The sequence below is a fragment of the Neomonachus schauinslandi genome, chromosome 13 (assembly GCF_002201575.2).
Source record: "Neomonachus schauinslandi chromosome 13, ASM220157v2, whole genome shotgun sequence".
Taxonomy (NCBI): Eukaryota; Metazoa; Chordata; class Mammalia; order Carnivora; family Phocidae; genus Neomonachus; species Neomonachus schauinslandi.
This window is the reverse complement of record NC_058415.1, coordinates 59,470,282-59,496,782: the sequence shown is the minus strand read 5'-3', so window position 1 is coordinate 59,496,782 and position 26,501 is coordinate 59,470,282. Positions and strand designations below refer to the sequence as shown.

Sequence of the window (26,501 nt, the reverse complement as noted above, 5' to 3'; positions counted from 1 at the left end):
TACATGGGAAAACAGTGGTAATTATTTGGTCTGGTAACAGGAAAGGCAGACAGATGGACACTCACTGCCTCAGTTCTTATTCCTCTTAGTGTGAAGAACTAGAGGTCCCTTCCCTGGGAGTCGAGGGAATCCAGAGCTCTAGGACTGTAACAGCCAAAGGGGGGTTCCATTAGTCCAAAATCTTAGTGACAAGTCATAGAAACCTAAGTCAAACCAGCTTAAGCAAAAAAGGGTATTTATTAGAAGGTCATTAGGTACCTCATGGAACTGAAGAAAGAACCGAAGATTCCAGGGCAGCTTTCAGGAATCTGGAATCAGTACCACCAGGACTCATACACATGTGATCACTTTTTTCTTTATCTTTTTCACTTTTCATCTTTCATTTCCTCATTTCTGCTTGGCTCTGGTACCACAAGGTTTTCTCCACAAGTGGGGAACATGGCTGACAGCAGTTCGCAGGTCATATCCGCATAGTGTCTGACCAAGAGAAAAGAGTCTTCCCTGCTGACTCCAGGCAGAAAAATCCCAGAGAATTCCAGTTGAGGAGATGGAGTCCTATGATTGGCTGGGCCTTGTTCACTTTCACACCCTTGGGGTCAGGAGAAGGCAGGGAATATTTCAAGAAGGGGGAGCTGTAAGCAGGGTCAGCAAAAACCTCTTTTGTTTTGTGTCTGTCTCCCAGGTGACCATGGAGGCTGGCGGCCTCCCCTTGGAGCTGTGGCGCATGATCTTAGCCTACCTGCACCTGCCCGACCTGGGCCGCTGCAGCCTGGTTTGCAGGGCCTGGTATGAACTGATCCTCAGTCTCGACAGCACTCGCTGGCGACAGCTGTGTCTGGGATGCACCGAATGCCGCCACCCCAACTGGCCCAACCAGCCTGATGTGGAGCCTGAGTCTTGGCGGGAGGCCTTCAAGCAGCATTACCTTGCCTCCAAGACGTGGACCAAGAATGCCCTGGACTTGGAGTCCTCTGTCTGCTTTTCTCTATTTCGCCGGAGGAGGGAACGCCGTACCCTGAGTGTTGGGCCAGGTCATGAGTTTGACAGCCTGGGCAGCGCCTTGGCCATGGCAAGCCTGTATGACCGAATTGTGCTATTTCCAGGTGTGTATGAAGAGCAGGGTGAAATCATCCTGAAGGTGCCCGTGGAGATCGTAGGCCACGGGAAGTTGGGTGAGGTGGCCTTACTCGCCAGCATCGATCAGCACTGCTCCACCACACGCCTGTGCAACCTTGTCTTCATGCCGGCCTGGTTCTCACCCTTCATGTTTAAGGTGGGTGCCCACATCCAGATGGGTGGCCTCTCTGGTCCGACGACTTGGGCCTCTTCTCAGTGGGTTTGCAACCCCTTTTTTGTTGGAATTGAGGGTTTTGTCACTGTTCCTATAACACACTCCTGAGTTCTGCAGCAGTTGAGAAATGGGTAAGGGATCATTAACGATCAACATTCTGCTTTATTCCTGGCAAAACTGTATTAAAAAATAAGCCGGGGACTCAAGACCCAAACTGCTTTGTACTTCTTTCCTTCCACACTGGATGAACTGGCACCACAAGTGGAATAGCTAGGTGGAAAATCCGGGTCCGGGAGTATACCACACAGTGACAGGAAGCAGAGAACACTTCATGCCCAGAGATGGCCAAAGTCAGGGGACGCTATGCAGGACCAATGACCTTTAGCATGTTAGCCCCACCCTGTGGAGGAGGGTCAGGGAAGGTCAGGCTTTTACCAAGGGTGACTGGGGAGAGGGCCAGGAAATACCAGCCCAACACTTAACCTTCTAGGAACACAGAGCACAGGCTGTATTCAAAGCAAAGAATGTACTGACATGTTGGTAGCTCCCGGCAGAAGAGTCTACAGCTTTACATTGCCTAGAAACATTATAATATCTGGATTTCAGACCTAGTCAGTAATAATTATATTGCCACTATGACTACCAATCACAACACGTTGTCTCTCGGGTTTGTAATGATCATCATACAACCAGGCATTTACAGTACACTTACTTTGTGGCTGGCATATGCTTTCCAGCCATTAGTAAGAGGGGTCGTGCCATCTGGTTTTATAGATGAGCAAACTGAGGCTCAGCAAGATTAAGTGACATACCCAGGTCTCAGACTTAGTAAGGAACAGAGCGAGGATCCAAAGCCTATATTCATAATCTAGGTGACTATCCATCTGTGACTTCATTTGATCCCCACAACAAATAGTTGTGGTAGACAGTAGACATGGTATCCCCATTTTGCCCATCAGGGGCACTAATGCTCAGAGATGCTAAGTAACTTTCTCAGGTGATTAATTAGTGAGATTAGAACTCAAATTCTAAGTACCTTTGAAATTACATTGTGCTGGATTCCTTGGAAACTTAAAAGCCTGTTTTTTAGGCCTAGAATGTTTCAGGAGGACTGATGTACAACTCCTGTGCTGGTCTGCAGACCCAGAAGAAGAGTTTGATTCAAGACCCTTCACGTTTCATACAACATTTACTCTTAGAGTAATATGTTCATTTCGGCCTCTCCTTCTCCCTTGGAAGTGCAGCCTCAGATGCTCGGGAGTTGGGCCTGGCATATATTAGTGCTCCGTCCATGATCGTCTTTTAAGTGAAAACAGGACAAGGGGCTAGGATGACCTTGCCTTTAAAATGCAAAGACCAGGGTGATTTCACAGCGGTTATGAATTTTATTATACTATGAAGCCTATGGTCTGATTTCACAAAGCCTGTATTATGTTCTCCTGATACTACATGTCCTTGACATTACCTCAAACGCCCCATATTATTATGGGATCATATGAAATTTAAACAAATTCTTATTGGTGAACATTTGTTATTCCCATTTAAAAACTGTGTGACATTAATGATGTGATTTTCATCTTTTCATTGTTTGAATCTCATAATCATGTATTTCTATAGTATGATTTCCAGATCACAGTTGCATGTTACACATTCCGTTGTATAGTGCTTTTGATATGTATTGCCACCAAGAAAGAAAAACATGTAACTGTCATTTCTGCATCAGTAATTAATATATCTGATGAAACCACCAAATCCCAAATTTTTCTATTATTTATTTCATGGGGATGAGGGAAGAATATGGGAAGTGACTTCTGAGGAGAACCCCAGCAATGGCTCTGCATCTCCAGATAGCTGGTGTTCATCTACAGAGAGGACCCAGTAAGAGAAAATAGACTTAAATTGCTGCAAGAAAAAATTAAGTTAGCCATAAGGAAGAGCTTATAGGGGTTAAGGCCAGTAAGTTCTGGGCCAGGCTCTCCAGGGTGCTCACTGCTAGAGAATGTAAAAACTGTTCAGGGCTGGATATGTCTGGATTACTCAGTGGGATCATGAAACCCTCCCTCATTTTCTGGTTCAAATCCATCTGATGGAATTTAGCGTGAAATCCGGAAACAGTTCTTTTTCAGGAATATAGAGTAGCTGTGCTTCTCAGCCAGGCCTGGGAGCTAAGGGGCTCAGGTGAGTGGTGCGTGGGATTCAGCACTTCCCCACCCCAGAGGAATCTCTGCTCTTTGTGTCCCTGGCCCCAGGTAATGGTAGCTAATTTTCAGTGGGTGCCAGCTTTGTACCTGGCTCTCTACCTTGTGCTTTGTTGGCTGGCAGGCCCCCTATTGCATACAAAGCCTCAGAGAGATGAAGTCCTATCCAAAATAACACACTTGAAAGAGGCAGAGCTGGGAGTTATTCCTATGCGGTCAGACTCCAGAGCCCATCTTAACTCCTGCTCAGTACTGCCGGGCCATGACAGCTTACCTTGTCCCCCTCTTTAGGGACACAGCCTGCTGTCCTTTGCTCTGCCCCTCCCCCACACACACACATGTACCGGTTGCCACACAGGCTGGACTCTTTCCCAGAACTGTGGCTGGGTCTCCGCAACTGCCTGCCCAGCCCAGCCCAGCCCAGGCAGGGTTCAGCTCCTCCTGGCCTGTCTTCTGTCAGCTCTCAGGCTTCTGCCTGGCTCTGTCCTGAGTTCAGATGCCAAGCTGGTGTTCTGTGGGGTGTTGCAGGGCTGAGAGAGGAATGGTGAAGGGAGGATGTGCTCAAGGGGTGAGACCTAGTGAGACACCTCATGATCTCACGCTTTCTTCATGTAACCAAGACACTGAACTGGGACTCCCTTGCCCTTCAGGGGTCACAGTAAAGTTGTGCTCAAATCCCAGCCAATTCTTGGTTTATGAAAGTCCAAAGCTCTCCCTGTCATTCCTGATCATCCCTAGAGTGATGCTCGCCCTGCTGGTTCACCTCCTGTGTTACCATGTTGACTCCATCTCACCCAGCATCCCTCTGAGCTTCAGCTTCTTCCCTCTTCCCCATCTTCACCCCTCAGAGTTTATATTCTCACTAGACACTAATTATGTACTGGGAGGATTTACTTGAGATTTGAGGTCTTTAGGAAGGGCCCTGTTGCAGAGTGTGAACTTTTCTGCCTTTATCCATTTCCAGTCCCTTTGGGATTGGAAGGAGGGAAAGGCAGCAACTCCAAATTATCCTTCCTCTGATGCAGAGCAGTTTCCTGTCCCCATCCCCCTGTGTGGGGGCTGACACGTGTCCTTAGGAAGGAGGAGAACAGGATCAGCAGGACAAATGGCCTCTCCAGGCGCCACCCTCCTTAAAGAGCAGTTAGAGTACTGACTGGCAAAACAATTCTTATCCCTGTTTTATCCATTTTCTCTTTTCTATTCCTCAGACAACATCAGGTCATGTTCAGTTTGACAACTGCAACTTTGAGAATGGGCACATCCAGGTCCATGGCCCAGGCACCTGCCAAGTGAAGTTTTGTACCTTCAAAAACACCCATGTTTTCCTGCACAATGTGCCCTTGTGTGTCCTGGAAAACTGTGAATTTGTGGGCAGTGAAAACAACTCTGTGACTGTTGAGGGCCACCCATCTGCAGACAAGAACTGGGCCTACAAGTATCTACTAGGGCTTATCAAGTCTTCACCCAGCATACTCCCCACAGAGGACTCTGACTCTTTAATGTCCCTAGACCTGGAGAGCAGGGACCAGGCCTGGAGCCCAAGGACCTGTGACATTGTCATCGAGGGCAGCCAAAGCCCTACCAGCCCAGCTTCTACCTCCCCAAAGCCAGGCTCCAAGGCTGGCTCACAGGAGGCAGAGGTGGGCAGTGATGGGGAAAGGGTGGCCCAGACTCCAGACAGCAGCGATGGAGGCCTGAGTCCTAGTGGTGAGGATGAGGATGAGGACCAGCTCACATACAGACTGTCCTACCAAGTGCAGGGCCCACGCCCTGTACTGGGGGGCTCCTTTCTCGGCCCACCACTTCCAGGAGCATCCATTCAGCTGCCCAGTTGCCTAGTGCTGAACTCACTGCAGCAGGAGCTGCAGAAGGACAAGGAGGCCATGGCACTGGCCAGCTCTGTGCAGGGCTGCCTCATCCGCAAGTGCCTCTTCCGGGACGGGAAGGGAGGTGTCTTCGTTTGCTCCTATGGCCGAGCCAAGATGGAAGGAAACATCTTCCGGAACCTGACTTATGCGGTGCGGTGTATACATAATAGCAAGGTACCATCATAAGGTTTACTCTACAGACCCATGAGGCCTTACTGGGTCACTAGGAACATGATTTTGATTAATGAGAGAAGGTTCCTGTGGCTATACAAAGGAAGGCTTTGGTGAGGCTGTTTTGCATTTTTTTTAAATCATCTTTTTTTCAGCTTATAACACACCCTTGCCTTATGTCCGTCGTCTGATTTGGACAGAGCAGAAACCATTCTTCCCATTTTACAGAAGAGGAAACAGACCCAGAGGGGAAATGTGACTCACTCGGGGTCACACAGCAAGTTAATGGCAGAACTGGGACTAGAACCCAGGTCTTCCAACTCCTCTCACTATGTCATGGTGTTTCTCAAATATGTCCCCAAGTCCTAGTAGAAGGAACAAGGGCTCTTTAGCCTGGATGAGAGAAAATTGAGGGACACATGATCACTGGCTTTGATCCAAACTGGAGAAGGCTTCCCAGAAGAGGTGTCTAAGCTGTGTAGGATGAGTAGAGGACAGCCAAGGAAAGTGGTGTGCGTGTGGTTGAAAGGGTGCAGAGTGAGGGCATTCCAGGCAGCCGGAACATTCTATGCTGGGGCCTGGGTGTGAGGCTGATTGTAACAGTGTGCTGAGGATGGAGGAGTGGTTGAAAATGAGGCAGGGGAGGTGAGCAGAAGCCACCTCGCCCCAGGCCTGGAAAGCCCCTTTGAGAGACACTGGGACTTTATGCTAAGAGCAGTGCGTCCTGCCACTGATGCCGTCATGACCCTGCGGTCTCTTGGGGCGCCGCGGGACAGTCCACAGATTCTCCACACTGCTGAGCACACGAAAGGCTTCTGAAAGGAAAGACACAGCCTTTTGGAAGAAAGCATGGCCTAGCTCCTGGGTTTGAGTCTTACCTCTCCACTGACTCACCACGAGCGTTACTGTCCTCTTCTGTAGAATGGAAATAAGCATCCCTGCCTTGCCTCTCTCACTGGGGTTTGTGAGGCTCCAGTGCCGTAAAATTGGCAGAGCACCTAGTAAGCTGCAGGGCATCGTACACATGTCACGTGTGAGACTCAGAGATCTCTGCAGGCTGCTAGAATGGTTAACAGCAATCACATCTGACTGCACTTTGTCCAGCCCACTTCCAAAGAGGATTTTAAAGGGTGGTGTTACCCTGAAAGAACATCAGACTACTATATAGAGAATAAAAGATGATGGTCAGATCAAAAGGATGGGTGATAGTTGTGCTCTCAGGTACCACGATGAAAGGATCTGGTCTGAGCCCCCAGGAGGGTCTTCCCTCTTGCATAGTTATTACAAGTGTGGCTTCTGAGTCGAATTCTGCCTCTGCCCCCTAATAGCTATTGTCCTTTGGACTAACAATACTGTCTGCCTCCCACGTGTGGTAAAGACTAACTCAGGTCGTATATATAAAGTTCTTAGCAATATGTCTGGCACAGAGCAAGTGCGCAACAGATTGTTGTTGTTGTTGATTTTTTAGAAGCGCTATTACAGTCCGGCGTGGGAGGTGCTGTGGGTGGCGTAGGCGCCCAGCCTCAGGGAGAGGGTCCCTGGAGGAGCAGTGCCTGGGCTGAGCTGTGTAGGAGCTGGCAACGGGAAGCTGTGAGACGTGGAGGTGTGCTTGAAGGCCAGATGTGAGAAAGGACGCCGTACGTTTAGGGAGTCACCAGTGACTCAAGCAGCCAGAGCATGAGCTGATGGCTGCGACAGGGGACCAGGGAGTCCGCAGGAGTCAGCTAGCTGAGGCACAGAGGGCTTGCCACAGAGATTGGAGTTTGCTGTGAAGGCAAGGGAAACTCACGGACAGATTTTAAGCAGAGGAGAACTGTGGTCAGATCTGTATTTGGAAAGCTTTCTGGGGAATGGAATGGAGGGGAGCAAGGCTGGAGGCAAGACCAGTGAGGGGCAGTGGAAAACTGTGGTCCAGAGATGGAGAGGAGGGGACAGAGCATTCTGGAAAGGTAGAAGGGAGGGCTTTAGGAGGGAGCAGTCAAAGGCATGAGGCTGAGGCTTCTGGCCTGAGCGGCAGAGGCATCAGCAGGAACATGGGAGGTTAGAGTGTGGAGACGGATGCTGAGTTTGGGGCATTTCCAACATCTAGCAGAGATGCTGTCTGGTTACCTGGGTCTGGAGCTTTGGGGAGAGATGTGCCCTGCCAGGCAGACTTGGAAAGCAGGTGGTAGCTGGGAGTCATCGAAAAGGAAAAGTTATGTGAAAAGTTACACAACCTTACTTGTAGCCCTTTTAAACAATTGCCTCCAGGGGCTTCTGGCAGGAATTGTGCAGCCTATAAATTCCTAGTGAGTCTCTAGCAAGGAACCTAAGAAACTGATATTCAGGATTTTTGACTTAAAAAAAAAAAATCCATGAATCTCCTGAGTATCCAGCATCAGGTACTATGTGCTGAGTGGCATTCATACAAGCAGGGAGCTGTGGGCAGGGGTGCCAGGCCTGCTGAGCCGGTCCCATGCCCACGAGCAAAGCCTTGATCCGGTGGCCGGAGGGCAGCCACCCCTCCCTGCCCTCTAGAACATCCCAGGGGAGTAAGGCTGACAGAAAGAGCCCAGTTGCTTCGGGCTCCACAAAGAAGACTAGTGTTTATCTTGCTGTTTTGTGTACCTTGTATAGAGACTGAGGTCAATTGCATTTATGTGTGGAGATGGGCATACCTCTTCTTTTGCCAGACCTTTAGAGGACCAGGTTTTGGGTCAGTCTAGTGAGGATCGAGCTGGTTTGGGTTTTGTCATTATCCTCCGCCTACCATAGGCTTCGTGTTCTTTACCTTCTGCTGGTTTGCCAGTAGGCTTTGCTCTGCTCCCTGTCCTCCCAGCAGTAGACTGCTTTCACTTGTGGCTCTGGCTGGTGGTAGGGTTTCTCGTGTACGTTTGTCCTTAGTCTTAGGTAGGTGCTGTGTCTGTGGGCTTGGAAGTAGGTCCTGCCTCACCCCCAGCATGAGGGGGACTCTAATGATCGGAGCCCGAGGTGGGGTTTTTTCTTTCACTTCCTTGAGAGTGACAGGGCTTGCTGCCCTTCTCCCAGCTGCTTCAGGCTTGTTCAGCAGGAACGTTGGGGAGAAAACTCCAAGAGGGGCTCAGTGCTTTTCCCACAGTGGCTGCACTGTCTTTCCCCCATGCCTGTGCCATGAGGGAGGCTGTCCCCAGTCTCTTGTCCGGTCCCCAGTCTTTCCCCATGAGCACCTAGCGAGGCGCGTGGAAAAGGGAACAGACACACCTACTCCCAGAGTTTCCGCACCCTCAACGCTAGTTCACACTTGGCCTTTAACAGTTCGCTAAAACTTGTAGCTGGCTCTTACCGGTTCGTGGGGCACCTGCATCTGCACAGGCAGGCACGGGCTCACATCTCATCTCCTGGGAGGTGCCTGTTGTCCTTGGATTACAGGCTCCTTGCTTGTCCTGCCACCTCAGCTCTCTGATGCGTTCAAGAAAGTGTGTGTTGTTGCATATTATCTGATTCTGTTCTTGTAGGTGTGGGAGCAATGAATGCTCTTATCAACTTTCTCTATCCTAAACGGAAGGCTTCTCCCTGAAGCTGTACTTCTGTTCTACTTTACCACTCCCAGGCTTTTATTTTAGTGTAATATATCGTTTATCCTAATGTAATATATTTTACTATTAATACAAAGTTGCTTAAAATAATACAAATATATTCTGAATTTTTAATATGCTTATTAAATAGGGGGAAAAAATGTGAGTGGCAATACATCCCCTTAAATAAGCTGTGTGCTGGGTTGTGGTACCTTGTTTAAAGGAGGCTTCCTTGTACCAATACTTCTAATTGTCCCGTAGTTTGGAGTACCAGGGGTTTTTCCACCCCTGGAACATACACCCAAGAAAGATTCAGAATGGACAAGAATAGGACTTTGTCTTACAAAGTAAAAGAGAAGGTAGGAGGTTATTCTCAGGTGCTTTCTCAGGCAGGTGAATTTTAGCAAAGGCACATGTGGGAATTTGATTCCATTCATTGTAGCTTGGAACCTGGGGAGATCTTCATGTGACCCCAGTCCACATAGAGTTTGAAGACCACCAAATCCCATCTTCTCTGAGGGTCCCTTCCATCCCGTCATCCAGTTATTCTGCTCGCAATTTGTGACTACGGGACACGGGGCCAAGCTTCAGTCCGGGTTTTATTAAAAAAAAAAAAAAAAAACCACTGCGGTTGGTAAGGAGCCTGCAGGGCAAAGCCAAGCAGGGCTCAGAGCTTGCTCCGCTCCTGGGAGTACACAAGGTGGGAAGAGGCGGCCCTTGCCTGTGGGCGGAATAGCATGGAGGGAGCAGATGGTAAGAAAAGGACTCAAGTGTTCCCCAAGTGATTTTATAAAAAACCTGTGACAAGAAAACAAATGGCTTTCTCTTTTCTGCCTAGATTGTCATGCTCAGGAATGACATTCACCGTTGCAGAGCGTCAGGCATCTTTCTTCGCTTGGAGGGCGGAGGCTTGATCGCTGGCAACAACATTTACCACAATGCGGAGGCCGGCGTAGACATCCGGAAAAAGTCCAACCCACTCATTCTGGTACTTCTGTCTTCATGCTCTTTTAGGTGGCTCTTGGTTCTCAAGCCTTTTCTGAGATTATTTAAGTAAATGTTGCCATCTTGAGTTTGTTTATTTTTAAAGACTTTATTTGAGAGCGAGCACAAGAAGGGGGAGGGTCAGAGGGAGAAGAAGACTCCCCACTGAGCAGGGAGCTGGATGCGGGGCTCGAGATGCCGGGACTCCAGGATCATGACCTGAGCCGAAGGCAGACACTTAACTGACTGAGCCACCCAGACCCCCCATTACCTTGAATTTGTATTGCTTCCTGCTTGCAAGTGGTTCCTTCCCTTTTCTCTGTGTGTCCTTATGACTCTGTGCCTCCCTCTTTCTTCATGTATTGGGAGTGGCTTTGAATAGATCACCTCCCTCCAGTCTCCTTGTCAGTAAGAAACAGGACTGGCTATCCAGTCAGGGAAGACAGGGAAATTTCACAGAGCACTTCCTCAGCCCTGATAGGCTCTGGTTGGTTTTGAGTTTGATAAAAATAAAGCTATATCTGCCCTACAAGACACCTGGATCAAAAATAAAGCACCAAGTTAGATCATTCTTCACAATAAAAAGGACATTTAAGATACTTAGTTCTGAAGATTGTTTCATGGATATTGTGAAGTCATGTGAGTTTGATTTTACACCAGTGAGAAAGCCACTTAAGATGGTAGAATATGGGACCAGTGATATGAGAGAACAGCCCCTTTTCCTACTCTGGGCTTCCCTGAGAGACACATTTCCTAGGAAGTAGGAGATGTGTCAGACTTCTTATGGACTTGAAAAAGTAATATCCACCCTTATACATAGTGCTTATTGTATGCCACATACTGTTCTGAGCACTTTGTATATATTTACTTATTTATGGTTTAATCTTTTCACAGCCCTGTGTGGTAGAATTATTGTTTATCCCCATTTTACAGATGAGGATACTGAGGCACAAAGAGACTAAGGATGTTGCCCCAAATCATACAACTCATGACAGAGCTGACAGGCAGTCTGACTCAGGGTTGATGTTCTTGACCCATTATATTAGACTGCCCTCGCAAAATGCAGATGGAGGGCAGTCCCTAACTCTGTTTAAAAAGACATGCCTGACCAGTGTCCTTTTTCAACCCCTCCCCTCACTGTGTCTCTGCCAGGCAGCTGGCATCTGACGCACAGCCTTGGCTGAGGAAGTTATCGCCACTGTTGCCAGAGAGATGAGAGGAGTTTGCCTTCCCGGGGCAGAGGGGACAGGCCAGTTTGGCAGGGGGAGGAGGAGGGGGCGTCATGTTTCTGCCCTGGCTTCCTGAAAGGGTGTGGGGGATGGAAATGCCACTGCTTACGCTTCTCTCGCCGAGCTTTTCAACCTGTGAGCGATTTCTGTTAGGCAGTGGTTGCCCGGTTGAGTCTGCCAAATCCTTCAGGAGAAAATCTGGAAAGTGAGTAAGAATAGGAGAGCTTACAGTGTGGCACATTTTCAAGCAAGCTAGAACTTTGTTTTTGTTAAATCGTTTTGGAAGAGAAACCGCTAACTTCCTGGTTTAAGTACAGGAATGTATTTAGGCTGTAAATTAACAGAGTGAAAGAATTTTATTATCATTTATTATGATCTAAAAATGTTGTCACTGTGCAAAAGCAGGTAACCGGGAAACTAAGCTTCAGATCTGGCTCTGCCCCACACTGTGTGACCCTGGGCCTGCTTCCCCATTCGTACAAAGAGATACTCGAAATAAATCTAAGGGTCTTTGTAGCGTGCACACCCTCTGTGCTCTCGTGCCCCATGGAACCACCAGGCTCCCCAGAGCCGCACCTTTCCACAGGCCCTCCCTGAATGGGAAGTGAGGAATAGGAGCCAGATGGCTCTCCCCCTTCCTTGAAGGTGGCCCGCTTGGGACTACACGTGGCCAACATTGTCATATAGTGGGGGCTGCCCTTCCCGGAGAGGTGGGCTCCCTGGCTCCAGGGTGGTGTGGCCTGGCCAGATGAATGGGGGGTGGGGGGAGCTCTGGAGGCTCAGCAGTTTTCAGTGGCGTACTTTGCAGGTGGAGGCAAGAGGCTGGGTGGCGAAGGCTCCTCTCTCTGGATTCTCCCTTACAGCTCTGCATGTGTGTGGCGGGGCAGCAGCGTGGTCCATTCATTTTGTCTTATGCTAGCTAAGGGTCTTCAGTGGCGTTGTTTTCTCCACTGTGTTCACACTGGCCCTGCTGTGGGGCGGCAGTTGAGCACTCTGCTTCTTGCTGGCTGGTCTGATCTGTCTTCTGTGCTGTCTCATGTTCCCTTGCAGTGTAACCAGATCCACCATGGCCTTCGTTCTGGCATTGTCGTCCTTGGCAATGGGAAAGGCATCATCCGGAACAATCAAATCTTTTCAAATAAGGAGGCTGGCATTTATATCCTGTACCATGGAAATCCAGTCGTGAGGTATGTATGCTGTACTCAGACCATCCTCACCCGTGGTCCCTTCGAACCTCTGTGATCTCTCTCTTTCCTACTTCCTGGCTTTCCTCCATTTGAAAACATTTTTGTTTACTAACACAACTGTATAGCAAAACAAGCAAAGACCAGACTCCACCCTGATCCCACCGTAGTAACACAAGCACTTTTGTTTGCATTCCCTTCCAGTTCACGGTGTAGCCATTCTTCTCAGCAGCCATTAGTGAGCGCCTCTGATAATGGTGGTAAAGAGGGGCACCCCCCCCCGCCGGAGCTTACTCTAGCATGGAGGACATGTGTGACCAGAAATAACTCTAAGATAGAGACGGCATCAAGGTTTCAACTCACCCGACAGGTCTGTTCGGTTGAAAGTGGCTACCTAGGATGCTCTGTTAAGATCTGGCCTCATCACAGAAGCATGCCGTGACCGATCAGCGGAGCGAGCTGTAGATGCGAGGAGCAGGGGCACTGTGGGCACTGGGAGCTGCCATCCCAGCTCTCATACACAGCAGACTGACAGACGCCATCAAGGCAATCATTTATTAAGGGGATGTGCGAAGACCTCATTTTCAAGGGGGCATGAGAGTCGGACTCTGAAATATGGGTAGGAAGTGGGCTGTCGCGGAGATGGGGAGTGGACATTCCTACTAAAGGAAACCACATGAGCACAGGCAGCAGAGCACCTGATTCAGGGCTTAGCTGACAGTCCACTGTGGCTTGAGAACACATCTGACACGAGTTGTTAGGTCTTGCTTCAGGAAAATAACTGGCAGAGATGTGCAGCAAATATATTCTGAAGTGTTTTTTCCCCTTGATTATTCCATATGCACTCTTCCATGTTGTTTCATGGCTTTTGTCAGTTTTGGAAAGTTTCAGAACATTCTGTTGTTTTGATATTCCATTATTTTTTGAACCAGTCGTATTACTGTTAGGCATCTATTTTTCACTGTTACAGGCAGCTTACTGAAAACAGTTTGTGGTCCCAGAGCTCTTTTTCCATCTTTTGCATTATTGAAGAGTATGTGTTTGTATGTGTGTTTTTCCTTTAACACACATTTGAGTGTTTACTCTCTGTGTAAGGGGACAGTGATATAAAAAGTGTGTAAGAACAGTCTCTGCTCCATAGAATTTACAGTCTCATGCTGGAGACAGACACATAAATAACCCTGAGTGAAGACTCACCAAAACGAGTGCTTCTCGGGCGCCTGGGTGGCTCAGTTGGTTAAGCGACTGCCTTCGGCTCAGGTCATGATCCTGGAGTCCCGGGATCGAGTCCTGCATCGGGCTCCCTGCTCAGCAGGGAGTCTGCCTCTCCCTCTAGCCCCACCCCCTCTCGTGTACTCTCTCTCTCATTCTCGCTCTCTCAGATAAATAATCTTAAAAACAAAACAAAACAAAAAAAACGAGTGCTTCTCAATAGGCCTTCGTGTAAGTGCCAAAGGAGCCAGCCACGATTCCAGCTGAGCGAGTCAGGGAAGGGCATGGGGGGAGCTGACATGGAGTTGTGCCTAAAGGGTAAGTAGGATTTTGTGGCCGGGGAGATGGTATTCTGGGCCCAGCGGCAGTGAAATTCAGGGTGTGTCCTGGAAAGATGGTAACAAATGTGTGTCTGTCACGAGATGCCCAGGGGGTTGAGTAAATCGGCCTACAAAGCAGGTTGTGGCTGGAACACAGAACCTCAGGTATTGAGTAGGATATGTAGAATAATGGTTCTCCAAATACATCCATTTCCTAATCCTTGGAGCCTGTGAACATGTGCTCTTACGTGGTAAAAGAGACATTGCAGATGTGTTCGTCAAGAATCTTGGAATGGGGAGATTATCGTGGATTATCCAGGTGGGCCCAGTGTAATCCTAAGGATCCTTAGAGGGAAGCAGGAGAATGAGTTGAGAGGAGGAAATGTGACACCAGAAGCAAGAGATCAGAGTGATGAGGCCAGAGGCCAAGAAATCTGGGTGGCCTCAAGAAGCTGGAAAAGACAAGAAATGGATTCCCCCAGACCTTCCAGGAGGAACACACGTCTGCTGACACCTTGATTTAGCCCTGTAGGACCCATTTTGGATTTCTGACCTCCTAAACAAGAAGGTCAGAAATCTGTGTTGCTTGAAGGCAGTGTGTTTTTGGTGATTTGTTACAGCAGCCATTCATCAATCTGGGAAGTTGGACTTGACCTTGTGGGTGCGGGTAACAGTTGAGTTTTGAGCAAGGACTGTTACAGTCAGATTGGTGTCTTGGTTTTTAAAACAGAACCCTCTTTGAGGGGCGCCTGGCTGGCTCAGTTGGTGAAGTGTGTGACTCTTGATCTCGGGGCTGTGAGTTCCAGACCCACACTGGGTGTAGAGATTACTTAAAAGCTTTTTTAAAAAACAACAACAGAATCTCTTTGAGAGGATACATTGTGCTTTTTTCCTTTGTGTTTCCTTGTGATGGAAGGTAGGGATCTGGGGGAAGGTACAGAATCGATTTTGAGGTCCCTGAAGTGGCTAGATGAGGCAAACCACCGCAGTTTTCTTTGCCAGGGAGAGTTTTATAACCTTTTGTGTTTCCCTTTTTGCTTTGGCTGTAAGGAAGCACAGGGCTCAGAAGGGCTCATCCGAAGTAAACATCCCACCCTTGGTTTTTGGAACAATCATCTGTCCCCTTTTCCTAAATGTTTTCTGATACCTCTTTTATCTTTAATTTGCCCTCCCTGTGTACAAACACATACATGTTTCTCCAAGTGGCCACGGGTTCTTCCTGGAGGTAAGTGAGATTCATATTGAAAACATGCCAGCTGTACATTTGCTGCTCTGGCAAAGCCCACAGATCCACGGACGAGGCGTGCCCTAGCCCAGGGACTGTCTCTGACCATGAATTCTAGAAACCCACAGGAACCATCTGCTGATAGAATTGTAACCAGATCAAAGCACACTCGTCAAATCTAAGGGCAGAGATAGGGATGTTTTTAACAAAGGATTTCACTTGTTCAACCCAAATCCATGGTGTAGGTGCAGTTGACATTTCGCTTCCCCAGCATCAACATAATTTGCTGGGTTTTTTCCTCCAAGGACATAAACCATTTGGACCCTACCCTAAGAAATGGAAAATTTAGCCAAATCCTACTCAGTGAAGTTCTGTGGGGTGCCAGGCCCTGTGTTAGGCTCTGAAGAGCCAGATGAATATTTGGACCTAAATCCCTCAGCCACATGATGGGAATTAGGAGGGTTGCCTCCTAAGACAGGAGGCAGGTGCCCTTCCAGGAAGAAAGGAGGTCACAGCATTCCTGTTAGTAAAAATAACAAACAGCACATGTGTCCTCCAGGGATAACCCAATTGTGCTAACGTCCAGGTGTGACTGGCCTTGTTTTAACAGGCAGGAAACCAAGTTGCAGAGACTGGAAAGCAATGCATGTCTTACAGCATGCTCAGGTTTTTCATTCGCAAGGCCTTTCCATGGCAGTGACAGCTGTTGCGTAGGAGTGGGTTTTCCTGTATCTTCCTTATGTGGCTAACCCAGCCCATGAGGTTTCATGTTGGTTACACATTGATATTCTTTTTTTTTCCCCCACATTGTCCAGTATTCTTAAAACCCCCTTTTTAAAAATCTGCTTTTCTTCTTTTAAGGCATACCATTATTTTATGTTGTCATTCAGTGGGTAGGTGATTACGTTAACAGAAAACGTTAACAGAAAACAGAAGATAGGCTCATTATAGGCAGAGAATCTGATTCAGGCTTTGGACACAAATCATGCCCAAATAAGTTTAACACAGTCCTAGGAATTCTTGACACTGCCAAGACTTGTCACCTGTGCACCACGATGACCTGCATTTCAAACGGTGTTTGTATGTGAGCGATAGTTAAGAGAGGCCACAGAAACATGAATATCATTGTGCTCGTATGGCATAGTTGTAGGTTTAGTTCTGGATCAAGTTGTCTCTGGGATAACTGACAATTTTTAAATGCCTGGCTTCTAGGACTTCAGAAAATGCTTTATGCCTCTGTGGACTTGAGTCATCTGGGGAAGGTTACAAAAGAAAAGAGTCACCTTGCGCAGGCATTGGATTTGACACATCGGTCTAGTCTCACTCTCTTCTTCTCCTTCCATTTTAGTGGGAACCACATTTTCAAGGGCCGTGCAGCTGGCATAGCAGTGAATGAGAATGGCAAAGGCCTCATCACAGGTAGAAGTGGGAACCGCCTAGAGCCATGGCCAACTGAGCAACCAGCAGCCAAGCCAACATCCCTGGCCTTGCCCCCAGCCAGTCCTTCACCTTGACAGACTGGCCGCCTCCTCTGAATAGTAGGCCAGCACTCTGGGACTCCGGCCCCATGCACTGGCCCTGCTTGTCACAAGGAGGGCCTGAGAAGGAGGGAGTGTCTGTCTGCTCTTTGTCAGGCCTGCTGCTTACAGAGCTCCCTGGACGGCTCACATAACACTGTCAGAAACATTTATGGCACACAGACTGAATCCCTCCTCTTGTCTTTTGTATGGGCTTGTGCCCGCTCTGGAAATGTATCCCCATTTCCCCCCTGCCTGGCCAACTCCTGCCCATCCTTCAGGTCTCAGCCTAAATGTCCCTTCCTCAGGGAAGCCTGCCCTGACCTCCCACTGTGCACACAGACACTCACAGTACCCAGCAGGCACGCTCTAGGACATCTTGTTTTCTTAGTGATCTGTGTAAGGGCAGTCTCCTCTACTGTAAGGCAGCAAGTTCTCTAAGGCCAGAACCAAGTCTACGTGCTACCTGAGTGTGGCCTCAGCACAGAGCACAGCCATACCTGGGACATAAGAGATTGGCCCAGTGAGTCCCTGTGACTGAACCAGATGTCCTTCATTCATCAGACATTTATTGAGCACACACTGTATGCGGGAGCTGGGGATACGGCAATGCAAAACAGATGTGTGAAACAGCTGCCCTTGGGTTCCTGCTGTCGGGAACTGACATTTTAGGAGGGGAAAACAAGAAAAAGCACACACACACGCACATACACACGAAAGAAATGTATCTGGGTGATACGTGCTCTAGAGATTAAACAATTATATATTAACTTTACTTACATAAATATATATGTACTTGATATATATATAAATATAAAATATGTAAACTATACATAATATAATTTATTATATTAAAATAAGATTATAGAGGGACTGTGTGGGTATTTAAGATTGTGTGGTCAGGGCAGGCCTTTCTGAGAAGGTGACATGTAAGCCAGACCTGAGTGACAGGACAAAGCCTCGGAAGAGAACCAGAATTCCCTGCAGGGCTGCATGTGGAACACCGTCGGCATGCCTGGGGAGCAGGGAGATCGCTCGCGTGACTGGGTATGGTGAAGGGGGGCAAGGGGTGGGATGTGGTCACAGGGGCAGGAAGGGACCAGTCACACAGGGTCCCCTGGGCCACTGCACTCCAGTCCCAAGAGCCTGAGAGTCTGCCTGGCCATGGTGCCGGGGGCATCAAGGTCCCAGCACAAACCCCCCTTAGGACTCTTCGTTCCATTCCCAGAGAGGGATGGATGGGGAGAGGAAGGCTGTGGTCAGTCCAGAGCTGAGGCTGACAGGGACCAGCTTGTGCCTCCCCAGGCGGGTGGGGGAGATGGCTGGATTCTGCCTCAGCCCTCCCAGAAACAGCCCCCAGGACAGGCAACACTACCTGGCCTTGGTCCAGGGACTCTAAAGCAGTTCATTCTTAGTCATTGGTCCTGAAGGCCACTGGATACAATGGATCTTAGAGATATGAGCACAAGATAGATACAAACCTTGCCCTTGAGGAAAGCCAACAGCACTCAGGTCCCTGAAAAGTCAAACACCAGGCAAGATTTGGGATGCTGACTGCTGACAGGGTGCAGCCTGGGTGTCCTGGTCCAGAGGGTCCTTTCTCTCAGGTGTCCCAGTCCTCATGGCCAGTGTGGGTGGCCCTTGGGTCTTGACCCTCTCTTCTGCCTCTCCATAGAAAACGTCATCCGTGAAAATCAGTGGGGAGGTGTAGACATCCGCCGTGGAGGCGTCCCGGTCCTCAGGAGCAACCTTATCTGCTTTGGCTACTCAGACGGTGTGGTCGTGGGGGATGAAGGCAAAGGACTGATAGAAGGAAACACCATCTATGGTGAGGCGCATGTTCCTGGGGGAAGGGGCCTGGGATCTAGCCCCACCAGGGAGGCAGGAAGCCCAGGTTCCATCTCTAGCTGGTGGGTCCTGAGAAAGTCACTGCCTGTCCCTGGGCCTCAAAGACGCCCTGAAGAACAGCATCAGTCTCAGGCCACAGACACACGGTCCCTCTCTGAATACAGAAGCGTTTCCTAAGTCCCCTTGTAACCCACAGGGTCAGCAAAGCAGAGAGCTTCATCCCCATTTAAGATAGCAGAAGGCGGGAGCTGTGTAAGGACAGGGCCATTCAGGCTCTGACACGTGGGCATCTAACTCTTACCCTTTCTTCTGATCCAAAGAACTAGAGATCTAATGGGAGAACTAGGGTAGCCCTAGAAAGGAAACTGTTCTCACTCCTGCTGTGACTTTGAGCAAAGCCTTACTCTCTGGACTGCATCTCTAATAATAATAATAATAATAGCAGCTAACGTGTTCTTTGTAGGTGCTTTATATGCTTTATCACATCTTCATGACTGCCTTCTGAGGTAGATATGGTTATTGACCCCATTTTAAAGATGACAAAACTGAGACACAGAGAAGTTCAGTAACCCGCTCAAGGTCACACAGCTAGGAAGTAGTAGGGCTGGGACTCAGACGGAGGCCACTTCCATCTCTCTGCAGGACGGGGTTGGGCTGGATGAACTCTGAGGACCCCTTAGTGCTGTCCCTCTGGGCTTGTGTGCTTCCGACCTGGAAGTGTGACCTTCGCAGTTCTCAGAGCACTTTTACACCCTATGGAATGATCCTGGTTGTGAGACTGACCTGACTGGTATCCCTCTTGTATGGAGGAGAAGCCTCCAGCCATAAAGTGACTTGTCTGAGGCCATTAGCACACCAGGGCCTCTGTCTCCCAGGCCAGTGCCATCTTTGCTTCCCCTCCTGGGGAGACACTGGGTGCTGCCTCACCCACTGCTCAGTGTCCATGACAGCTCCTTTCCCTGTCCCAGCTAATAAGGGCTGTGGTGTGTGGATGATGTCGTCCAGCCTGCCTCACGTCACCAGCAACCATGTCAGCTACAATGGCCTGTACGGAGTGGCAGTGTTTAGCCAGAAGGACGGTTCTGGGGAGTTCCCTGGAGGTCATGGGGCCCAGGAGAACTTCAGCGAGGACGGAGATGCCATCCTTTGGGAGACCGAACTGGAGAAGGACGACGACCCATTGCGTCGGCCCGTCACCATAGCTCTTGTTGAGTCTAACAGTATTAATCACAATGGAGGTGAGTGTCTCCCTGCTCCAGAGCCTTCTGTGCTCACACTGCCTGCCTTGGGAGGCACCCTTCTCGCTTTGTTGGCCACTTCTTTTGGCCACACACCCGATACCCCAGACCTCTGGACATCATCTTCCCTGAACTTAAATCCGTTCTGTCCTGCCCCTCAGCCCCGCCTAGCTCATGCTGTTTCTCTTGCCTGAAATTCCCTTTCCCCCATCCACACATCCCAAACAACTTGAAGTTCAGAGCCCACTGTGACTGTGCCCTCCGTCCTTACCTTCTCACCCCACTGGCACTTACAGGGCCTGGGACGGGATCTGTTTCTCTGGCTGTTTCATCAACTCTGATAGGCTATGAACGTGAGGCAAGGAGCCGAACCCCACTCCTGTCGGCGCCCCTGCCCCACCAAATCCCACACCTGTCATACACATTTTTTTTTTTTTATTATTCATTTGATAGAGCATGAGCAGGGGGAGGTGCAGAGGGAGAAGCAAGCTCTCTGCTGAGCAGGGAGCCGGATGTGGGACTCGATCCCAGGACCCTGGGATCACAACCTGAGCCGAAGGCAGAGGCTTAACCATCTGAGCCACCCAGGCGACCCCGGCATACACATTTCTAATCCATTCTGAGACACATTGTCCACATTTTAACATCTAAGGACATGCATTTGCAATTGATGGCATGTCATGGTTTAATTGGCAATTTTTCTTTCTTATACAAAGAATAAGTGTGTTTTAAATCCACAAGTTATCTTAAACTGGATAAAAACTGATAGACATTCCAGTGTTTATTGAATTGAGGAAAAAAAAGAAACGTACAGAGTTGATCTAACTGCAGGGCTCCCAAACCAGGCTGATCATCAGGACCACTGTGGTGGGCTGATGGAGGCAGTCTTGTTAAAAGGAGGCTTCTGGGCACTGGCGAGCTCTTGCCCTGGGAATAGCAGAGGGCAGGGAGAGTGGGAGCTGACAGAAAATGAGTTCTGTCCCCTCCCAGTTCAGGGCTTTCTCTGTGTGGCCCTGCTGTCTGTAGGACAGGCAAAGCCACATAAATTCACAGATGCTTGATTTATATTTGCTCTTCCCCAGCAGGCCAGGAGAAGCAGCAGGTAGGTGGCACCAAGAGGTTGGAACTTGCAGGCTCATGGCTCCCATGTGACCCCATATTGTCCTCCACACCGCCTCCTCCCAGCGCTGCCAATGTCTCTTGCTCTTGGGGTGGGTCGATAACACCACTGGGGAGTCCTCTCCTCTTCATCCCCAGGCCCCCCTACCCCCCCGTCTCTTCCTGACCAAGTCATGGGGCTCTAAGCCTGCTAAGTTTTATGCTTTTTTTCTAAAAGCATATAGTGTCTCTAAGCAGATACAACCCCAAACACCATTTTCTTTCCAAAATTTCTAACACATTTTAGATATTTAGCTTATAAATTTTTCTATTCAAAAATTACAGAATTTCCCTTGTGAAGAAAATATCCCAAAACAATAAGAGAGGTAGATTCCAGCTCAGTACAGGAAGATAACTGGAGCAGCTGTCCAGCTGGTAGCTCTGTGTGGAGGTGGAATGGGCAGCCGTAACAGGTGGTGAGCGCCCCGTCACAGGAGGTGCACACAGCAGTGGGATGGCAACACGGGAGGCATGCAAGCACAGGAGGAGAGCCTGGGTCTCACGAGCCACTGAGCCCAAGGAGTCTTGCATCACCTTTCCCTGTTTACCGAGCACTTAAGTTCAGAAGGAACAGAGTTTCCTTGATATTCCTGGTTTGTCATCCATCTTGAAAGATGTAACTCCCAGGGGCCGGTTCTGAGTGTGGCTGCCTCTTCCCCACCTCTCTGCTGGGGTGCACAATTCCATGGAGGTTTTTTCCTGACTGTGTTGTCAGGGCTGACCCTGCTCCCCAACCTCTCCACCCGTAGCCTCAGGCCTCTACGTCCAGAGCAGTGAGGTGCTGCACGTCCTCACCAATGTGATCCACGCTAATGGGGACAGAGGGATCACCGTGGCCCAGAGCAGCCAGCTCACCCGCGTGGTCAACAACAGTATCTCCTGCAACCGCCAGAGTGGGGTCAAGGTCGAGGCCCAGTGCAAGGTGGAGCTCCGGGGCAATGGTATCTATGACAACAGAGGCCATGGCATCATCACCAAGGGCGACAGCACCGTCGTCATCGAAAATGACATCATTGGCAACCGGGGCAGCGGGCTGCAGCTCTTGCCCAGGTCCGACACGAAGGTATGTGTACGTGTGTGTGACGCGAGGTGCCAGCACCGGGCTCAGCCCTGGGACAGCCCTCGTACTCTCACCGCTGAGAAGCCCAAAGCACTCAGCACCACAAGGGACAGCATTCCTCCTGCCCAAACCCAGCCGGGGAGATGCAGGTGGGGCTTCCCATGGGAGGGGCACATGAACTGAGCCCTGAAGGAGGGGCAGGAGTTACCAGCAGAGAGCCAGGGTGGGGGTGGCTCTGGGGGTAGCTTTCTGGTCTCCAGGTCAAGCTCAGGGCTCTTTCAGCCCTCCCGCTAACAGAACAGTCTCCCACAGGACCTAGTATGCAGTAGGTGCTTAATGAGGAGGGCCTGTGTGCACACTATTCCCTGTATACCCAGCATACCCTTCTCCCCTTTCTGTGCCTCTTCAGGAAGCCTCCCCCGGCCCCCCAGGCTGTCTGAGGTACCCTTTTCTGGACATCGGGGTGCTTATGCCCACCCCTACCTCACAGAGCACTTCCCACAGTGCTTTGCATCTGCTCCTCTGCCTCTCTGTCTCCCCCAGAAGTGAGCTCTCAGCTCCCTTTTGCTGCAAAGCACTGCGCTTGGGTGCTAGGGTTTCAGCGTTGAGCCCGTCCGACCCAGTCCCTGCACTTGTGAAATTACCATCCCAAAGCCTTTCTCTGGTTCTCCAGCTTCATGAGTAGTGTGACTTAGGCAAGCAGTAAAGAATTCTTTAGCTCTACATCTGAATACTGTGGAAGCAGAGGAAGGGGGGCGGGGGGGACACGCTGTTGCCTCAGTCAAGCTGCCAATGGTCCTTGCTTCTGGTGCAACCTCCCCTCGTTGCCAGGCCTTTGCATGTTGTTCCTTCTTCCTGGAACAGCCGTCCCCTGCTCTGCATCTGGTAAGCTTCTACAGCTTACCCATCATCCCCTTCGGGAAGCCTTCCCTGGTTCTCCCCGCCTGATCTCGAACACCCTTCCCTGAGCTCCCATGGTGCAATGCTGCCCTACTGAGCACGCTCTTACCCCTCCATTTTACAACAGCTATGTCCCTTACCTGCCCCCCCCCACCACCACCACCAGTCTGGGAGTCCCCGAGGTACGACAAGCTCTGACGGTCTCTCCCAGGTAATAAAGAACCGGATCCATTCATTCCGGGCCTACGGCATTGCAGTGCGGGGCCGCGCCAAGGCCCTGGTGCAGGAGAACATCATCTTCCAGGGCAAGACCAGCAAGACCATTTTTCAGCAGATCTCCAACAACCGAGAATGTGTCCTGCAAAACAATAAGTTCCTGGTGTTCAAGAAAAAGTAAGTGTCAAAAAAAAAAAAAAAAAAGAAAAAGTGTCTGCAGTCTGCCTACACCAATCTCCCAGAACCACAGTGAGGTCACCGGAGAAGCCAGGCCCAGTGACCGTGGCTGCCCTTGTTCCCCACGGTGCCGCCAGCTCTCGGCCCTGGTCAGGTCATTCAGGCCAGTGCTGAGGCCCTGCGCCCGCCTCCCTGGGAGGGAACAGGCTTTAAGAGTCCAGGGTGTGTGATTGCAGATCTCAGCTCTGCCAGTCACTGGCTGTGGAACCTCGGGCAAGTTACTCACCACCTGGAGCCTTAATAAAACCCAGTTACCGATGTCTGCATTGTAGCACCAATTTGGGATAATATCAGGTCATGTGACCTAGCAGACTGGTATTCCCAAAATGTTAACTGCTGCGGCTGTCACTTGCTTTTAATACCTCTGCCTCTGTGTACCACAGTGGCTTCACACACTTCTGCCCCAAACCTTCCTGTCCTTCCCTATCCCTCATTTCGATGACCTCACCATCCCTCCACGCTGTTCTGGCAGCAAAACCTCTGCGACCAACTTCCCCCTAACATCACAGTTCAGTCAGTTACTAGGCCTTCTCGATTCTGACCCCTTCTCTTCCCAGCCGCCATCACCCCTGTTCACGTCTCAGCACCCCTCACCCCGACCTGTGGCCCCACTGCCAGGATGCTGGTGCACTTGTCTGTGGATGGACTCTGTTCTGCTTGCTTGGTGCTCTGCTCACTGGTTAGGAAGGTGATGATCATACTGTCATTGCTGTTGGCATTACTCACTCCTGCACCGCAAACAGCTCTGTCCTATGGTGGCAGCCTCCTACCTTGTGTCCCTGCCCCACCCCTGCAGGCTGTCCTAATGCATCCTGCCAGATTAATCTGAATCAGTTCTGGTCCTTCACGTCCATGGTCAGAAACCTCTGATGGAGCCCCTGTTTCTCTTTTCCTTTTTTAATTGAGAAAACCTCATATATGCATGTTTTGTATATTCATAACTTATAAAGCTTAAAAAAATAGAAATTATAATCTTTCCTACCTACATCTTGGCAATCATATTGTGGACTCCCTGGGGTCTGCTTCCTCCTGCCCCTCTGGAGACCTCAGAATACAGGAATCGCAGACCCATCAGCCTGGCATTATCCACCGTGCACTGCTGGGTCCTAATTTTCCTTTCCAGGCTCACTCTCTGCTGCCAAATTCAAATGCTGGCAATTCTTTGAACATACCTCCAGGCTTCTCACTCACCTCACTCATTCCTACTCATTGTAACATAATCATCCTAAAAAGACAGAGAAGACATTATCACTGGCTTAAGCAATTTAGGATTTGGTGTTAAGAGGTGGTTCCTTGTAACTCAAATGACAGAAAGCCCTGAACGAACCTTTCCCTGACCCTTCATAGTCTCCATAAGAACTCGAGGGACTGGAAACTCACCAGCTTCTGTCCCCTACAGATTTGCAGTTTCCAGAATGTCATATTAAAAAAATTGTACAGTATGTAGTCTTCCCAGTCTGGCTTCTCTCACTTAGTCTAGTATACCTGAGATTTGCCCATGGTGTCACATGTCATTCATTCTTTTTGTTGCGGAGTAGTGTTCCCTTATATGGATGTACCACACTGTTTATCCGTTCATCAGCTGAAGGGGTAAGTAGTTTCTAGTTTGGGGTGATTATGAATAAAGCTTCTATACACATGGATGTCATACACCTGGGAGGGGAGGGGATGAAAGAGAAGAAAAAGTCACTGATGTTCTCCAGATCCTTATAGAGATGGGGAAGTTGAGGCTTCTAGAGGGAACTGGTCCAAGGTTACATGCAGAATTGCAAGTGTAGCTGAACTAGAATACAGGACTTTTGTCCCTTATGTGTCCCACCTCCTTGAGCTTTCATGGACTTGGAGGCAAAAACCTACACCTGGATCCAGTGATCCTGAACCAAAGGAAATTGTGCGGGGCATTCAGCAAAAGCTCCAGACTCTCAGTTCATGGACCGTCATTTTGCACCCCCAGATCTGATACATGGCGCCTGGTGAACCCACCGGCACGGCCTCACCTTGAAAGCTCTCTCCGAGGCCCCTCTGCAGCCCATAGTGGGCAGAAGGTGACAGCCATGGCAACGAGGATCACAGCCCGCGTGGAGGGTGGTTACCACAGCAACCGCAGCGTCTTCTGCACCATTCTGTAAGGATGGGAGCCGCGGGGTGGGGTGGCTGGAGGGCTGTCCAGACTCCGGGAGCAGCAACCCCATACCCTGCACTCAGGCTCTTGGGTGTTCAGGTGAGCCAGGAGGTAAAGGCAATGTCAGGATGGAAGAAGCGGCGTCTGAGGGGCTCTAGGCCCCTCTCGGTCCTCCTACTCACCGTACCCCAGAGAAAACAGGCTTCCACGCTTCCTGGGAACTGAGAAAAAAAAAAAAAATTGGTGGGCTTCCTGTCACTCAAGCTCTTATAGAGGTTATGGAGTTGGGGAAAATTGATACTAAAACTTCAGTCAGGTCTTTCTGTGTGAATGACAGGGAAGTGGTGTTTTACACACACCAAACCCGGACTCTAGTCAGAGAAGAGCAGACTGACTCCTGAGGGAGGAGGTGATTCTAGTGAGGTAGAAAGAGCCCCAGAATTTTCCCCTTTCTTGGGCCTCTCTCGATCCCTGCAGGGATGCGGCCACACCCTCCCGGCTGTCTACAGAGGCTGGAGGAGTTGAGTTTGGTTCCCTTCAACTTGAACGTGGACTGTGAGGGGAACAGAGAGCCTCTCTGGACAGGCTGCCCCAGGGATGACAAGGGACATGCTGAAAACACAGGCCTCCTTTGAGCAGCCTGGTGCCAGGTTGGGCAAGGCAAGGACACACGAGACTCCACTCTGCCCTCAGGGAGTTCCCAAACTCAGGAGGATGCTGGCTCGGGGCCTGCCGTGCAAGGGTTGGGGTCCTGCGCACACCCCCACCAGCTGCCCCTCCTGGGCACCAGACTGGTGGAGATGGAGGTGCCCAGGTCCCCTCGTCTGTATCCGTGTTCTCTCATGGATAACTGCCTGCCTTTACTGACCCGACCACGGTTCCCCACTCTGTGCCTTGGCCCACGCTCTGACCTCCTCCTGGCATGCCCTTCTCGCCATCTGCACATGTCACGTCCCACCTAGTCTTTGAGGTTTAGCTGAGACACTGCCT

The 26,501-nt window shown here is 49.9% G+C and overlaps 1 protein-coding gene across 1 annotated transcript; it reads left to right on the top strand.

The window, feature by feature from the left end:
* The first annotated feature begins 688 nt into the window (after positions 1 to 688).
* On the top strand, positions 689 to 25,518 carry FBXO10 (F-box protein 10). The gene is made up of 10 exons (XM_021691629.1): positions 689 to 1,273; positions 4,698 to 5,531; positions 9,900 to 10,049; positions 12,325 to 12,461; positions 16,564 to 16,634; positions 18,408 to 18,560; positions 19,549 to 19,818; positions 21,726 to 22,039; positions 23,148 to 23,329; positions 25,344 to 25,518. Exons 1-10 carry the CDS (start codon positions 689 to 691, stop codon positions 25,516 to 25,518), a joined length of 2,871 nt encoding a protein of 956 aa, XP_021547304.1.
* Positions 25,519 to 26,501: the final 983 nt, after the last annotated feature.

Coding starts and splice junctions, on each gene's coding strand:
- FBXO10 (XM_021691629.1), top strand. CDS start 689: ATGGAGGCTGGCGGCCTCCCCTTGGAGCTGTGGCGCATGATCTTAGCC. Junction 1,274..4,697: donor TCTCACCCTTCATGTTTAAG/GTGGGTGCCCAC, acceptor TCTATTCCTCAG/ACAACATCAGGTCATGTTCA. Junction 18,561..19,548: donor AGAAGGAAACACCATCTATG/GTGAGGCGCATG, acceptor TCCCTGTCCCAG/CTAATAAGGGCTGTGGTGTG.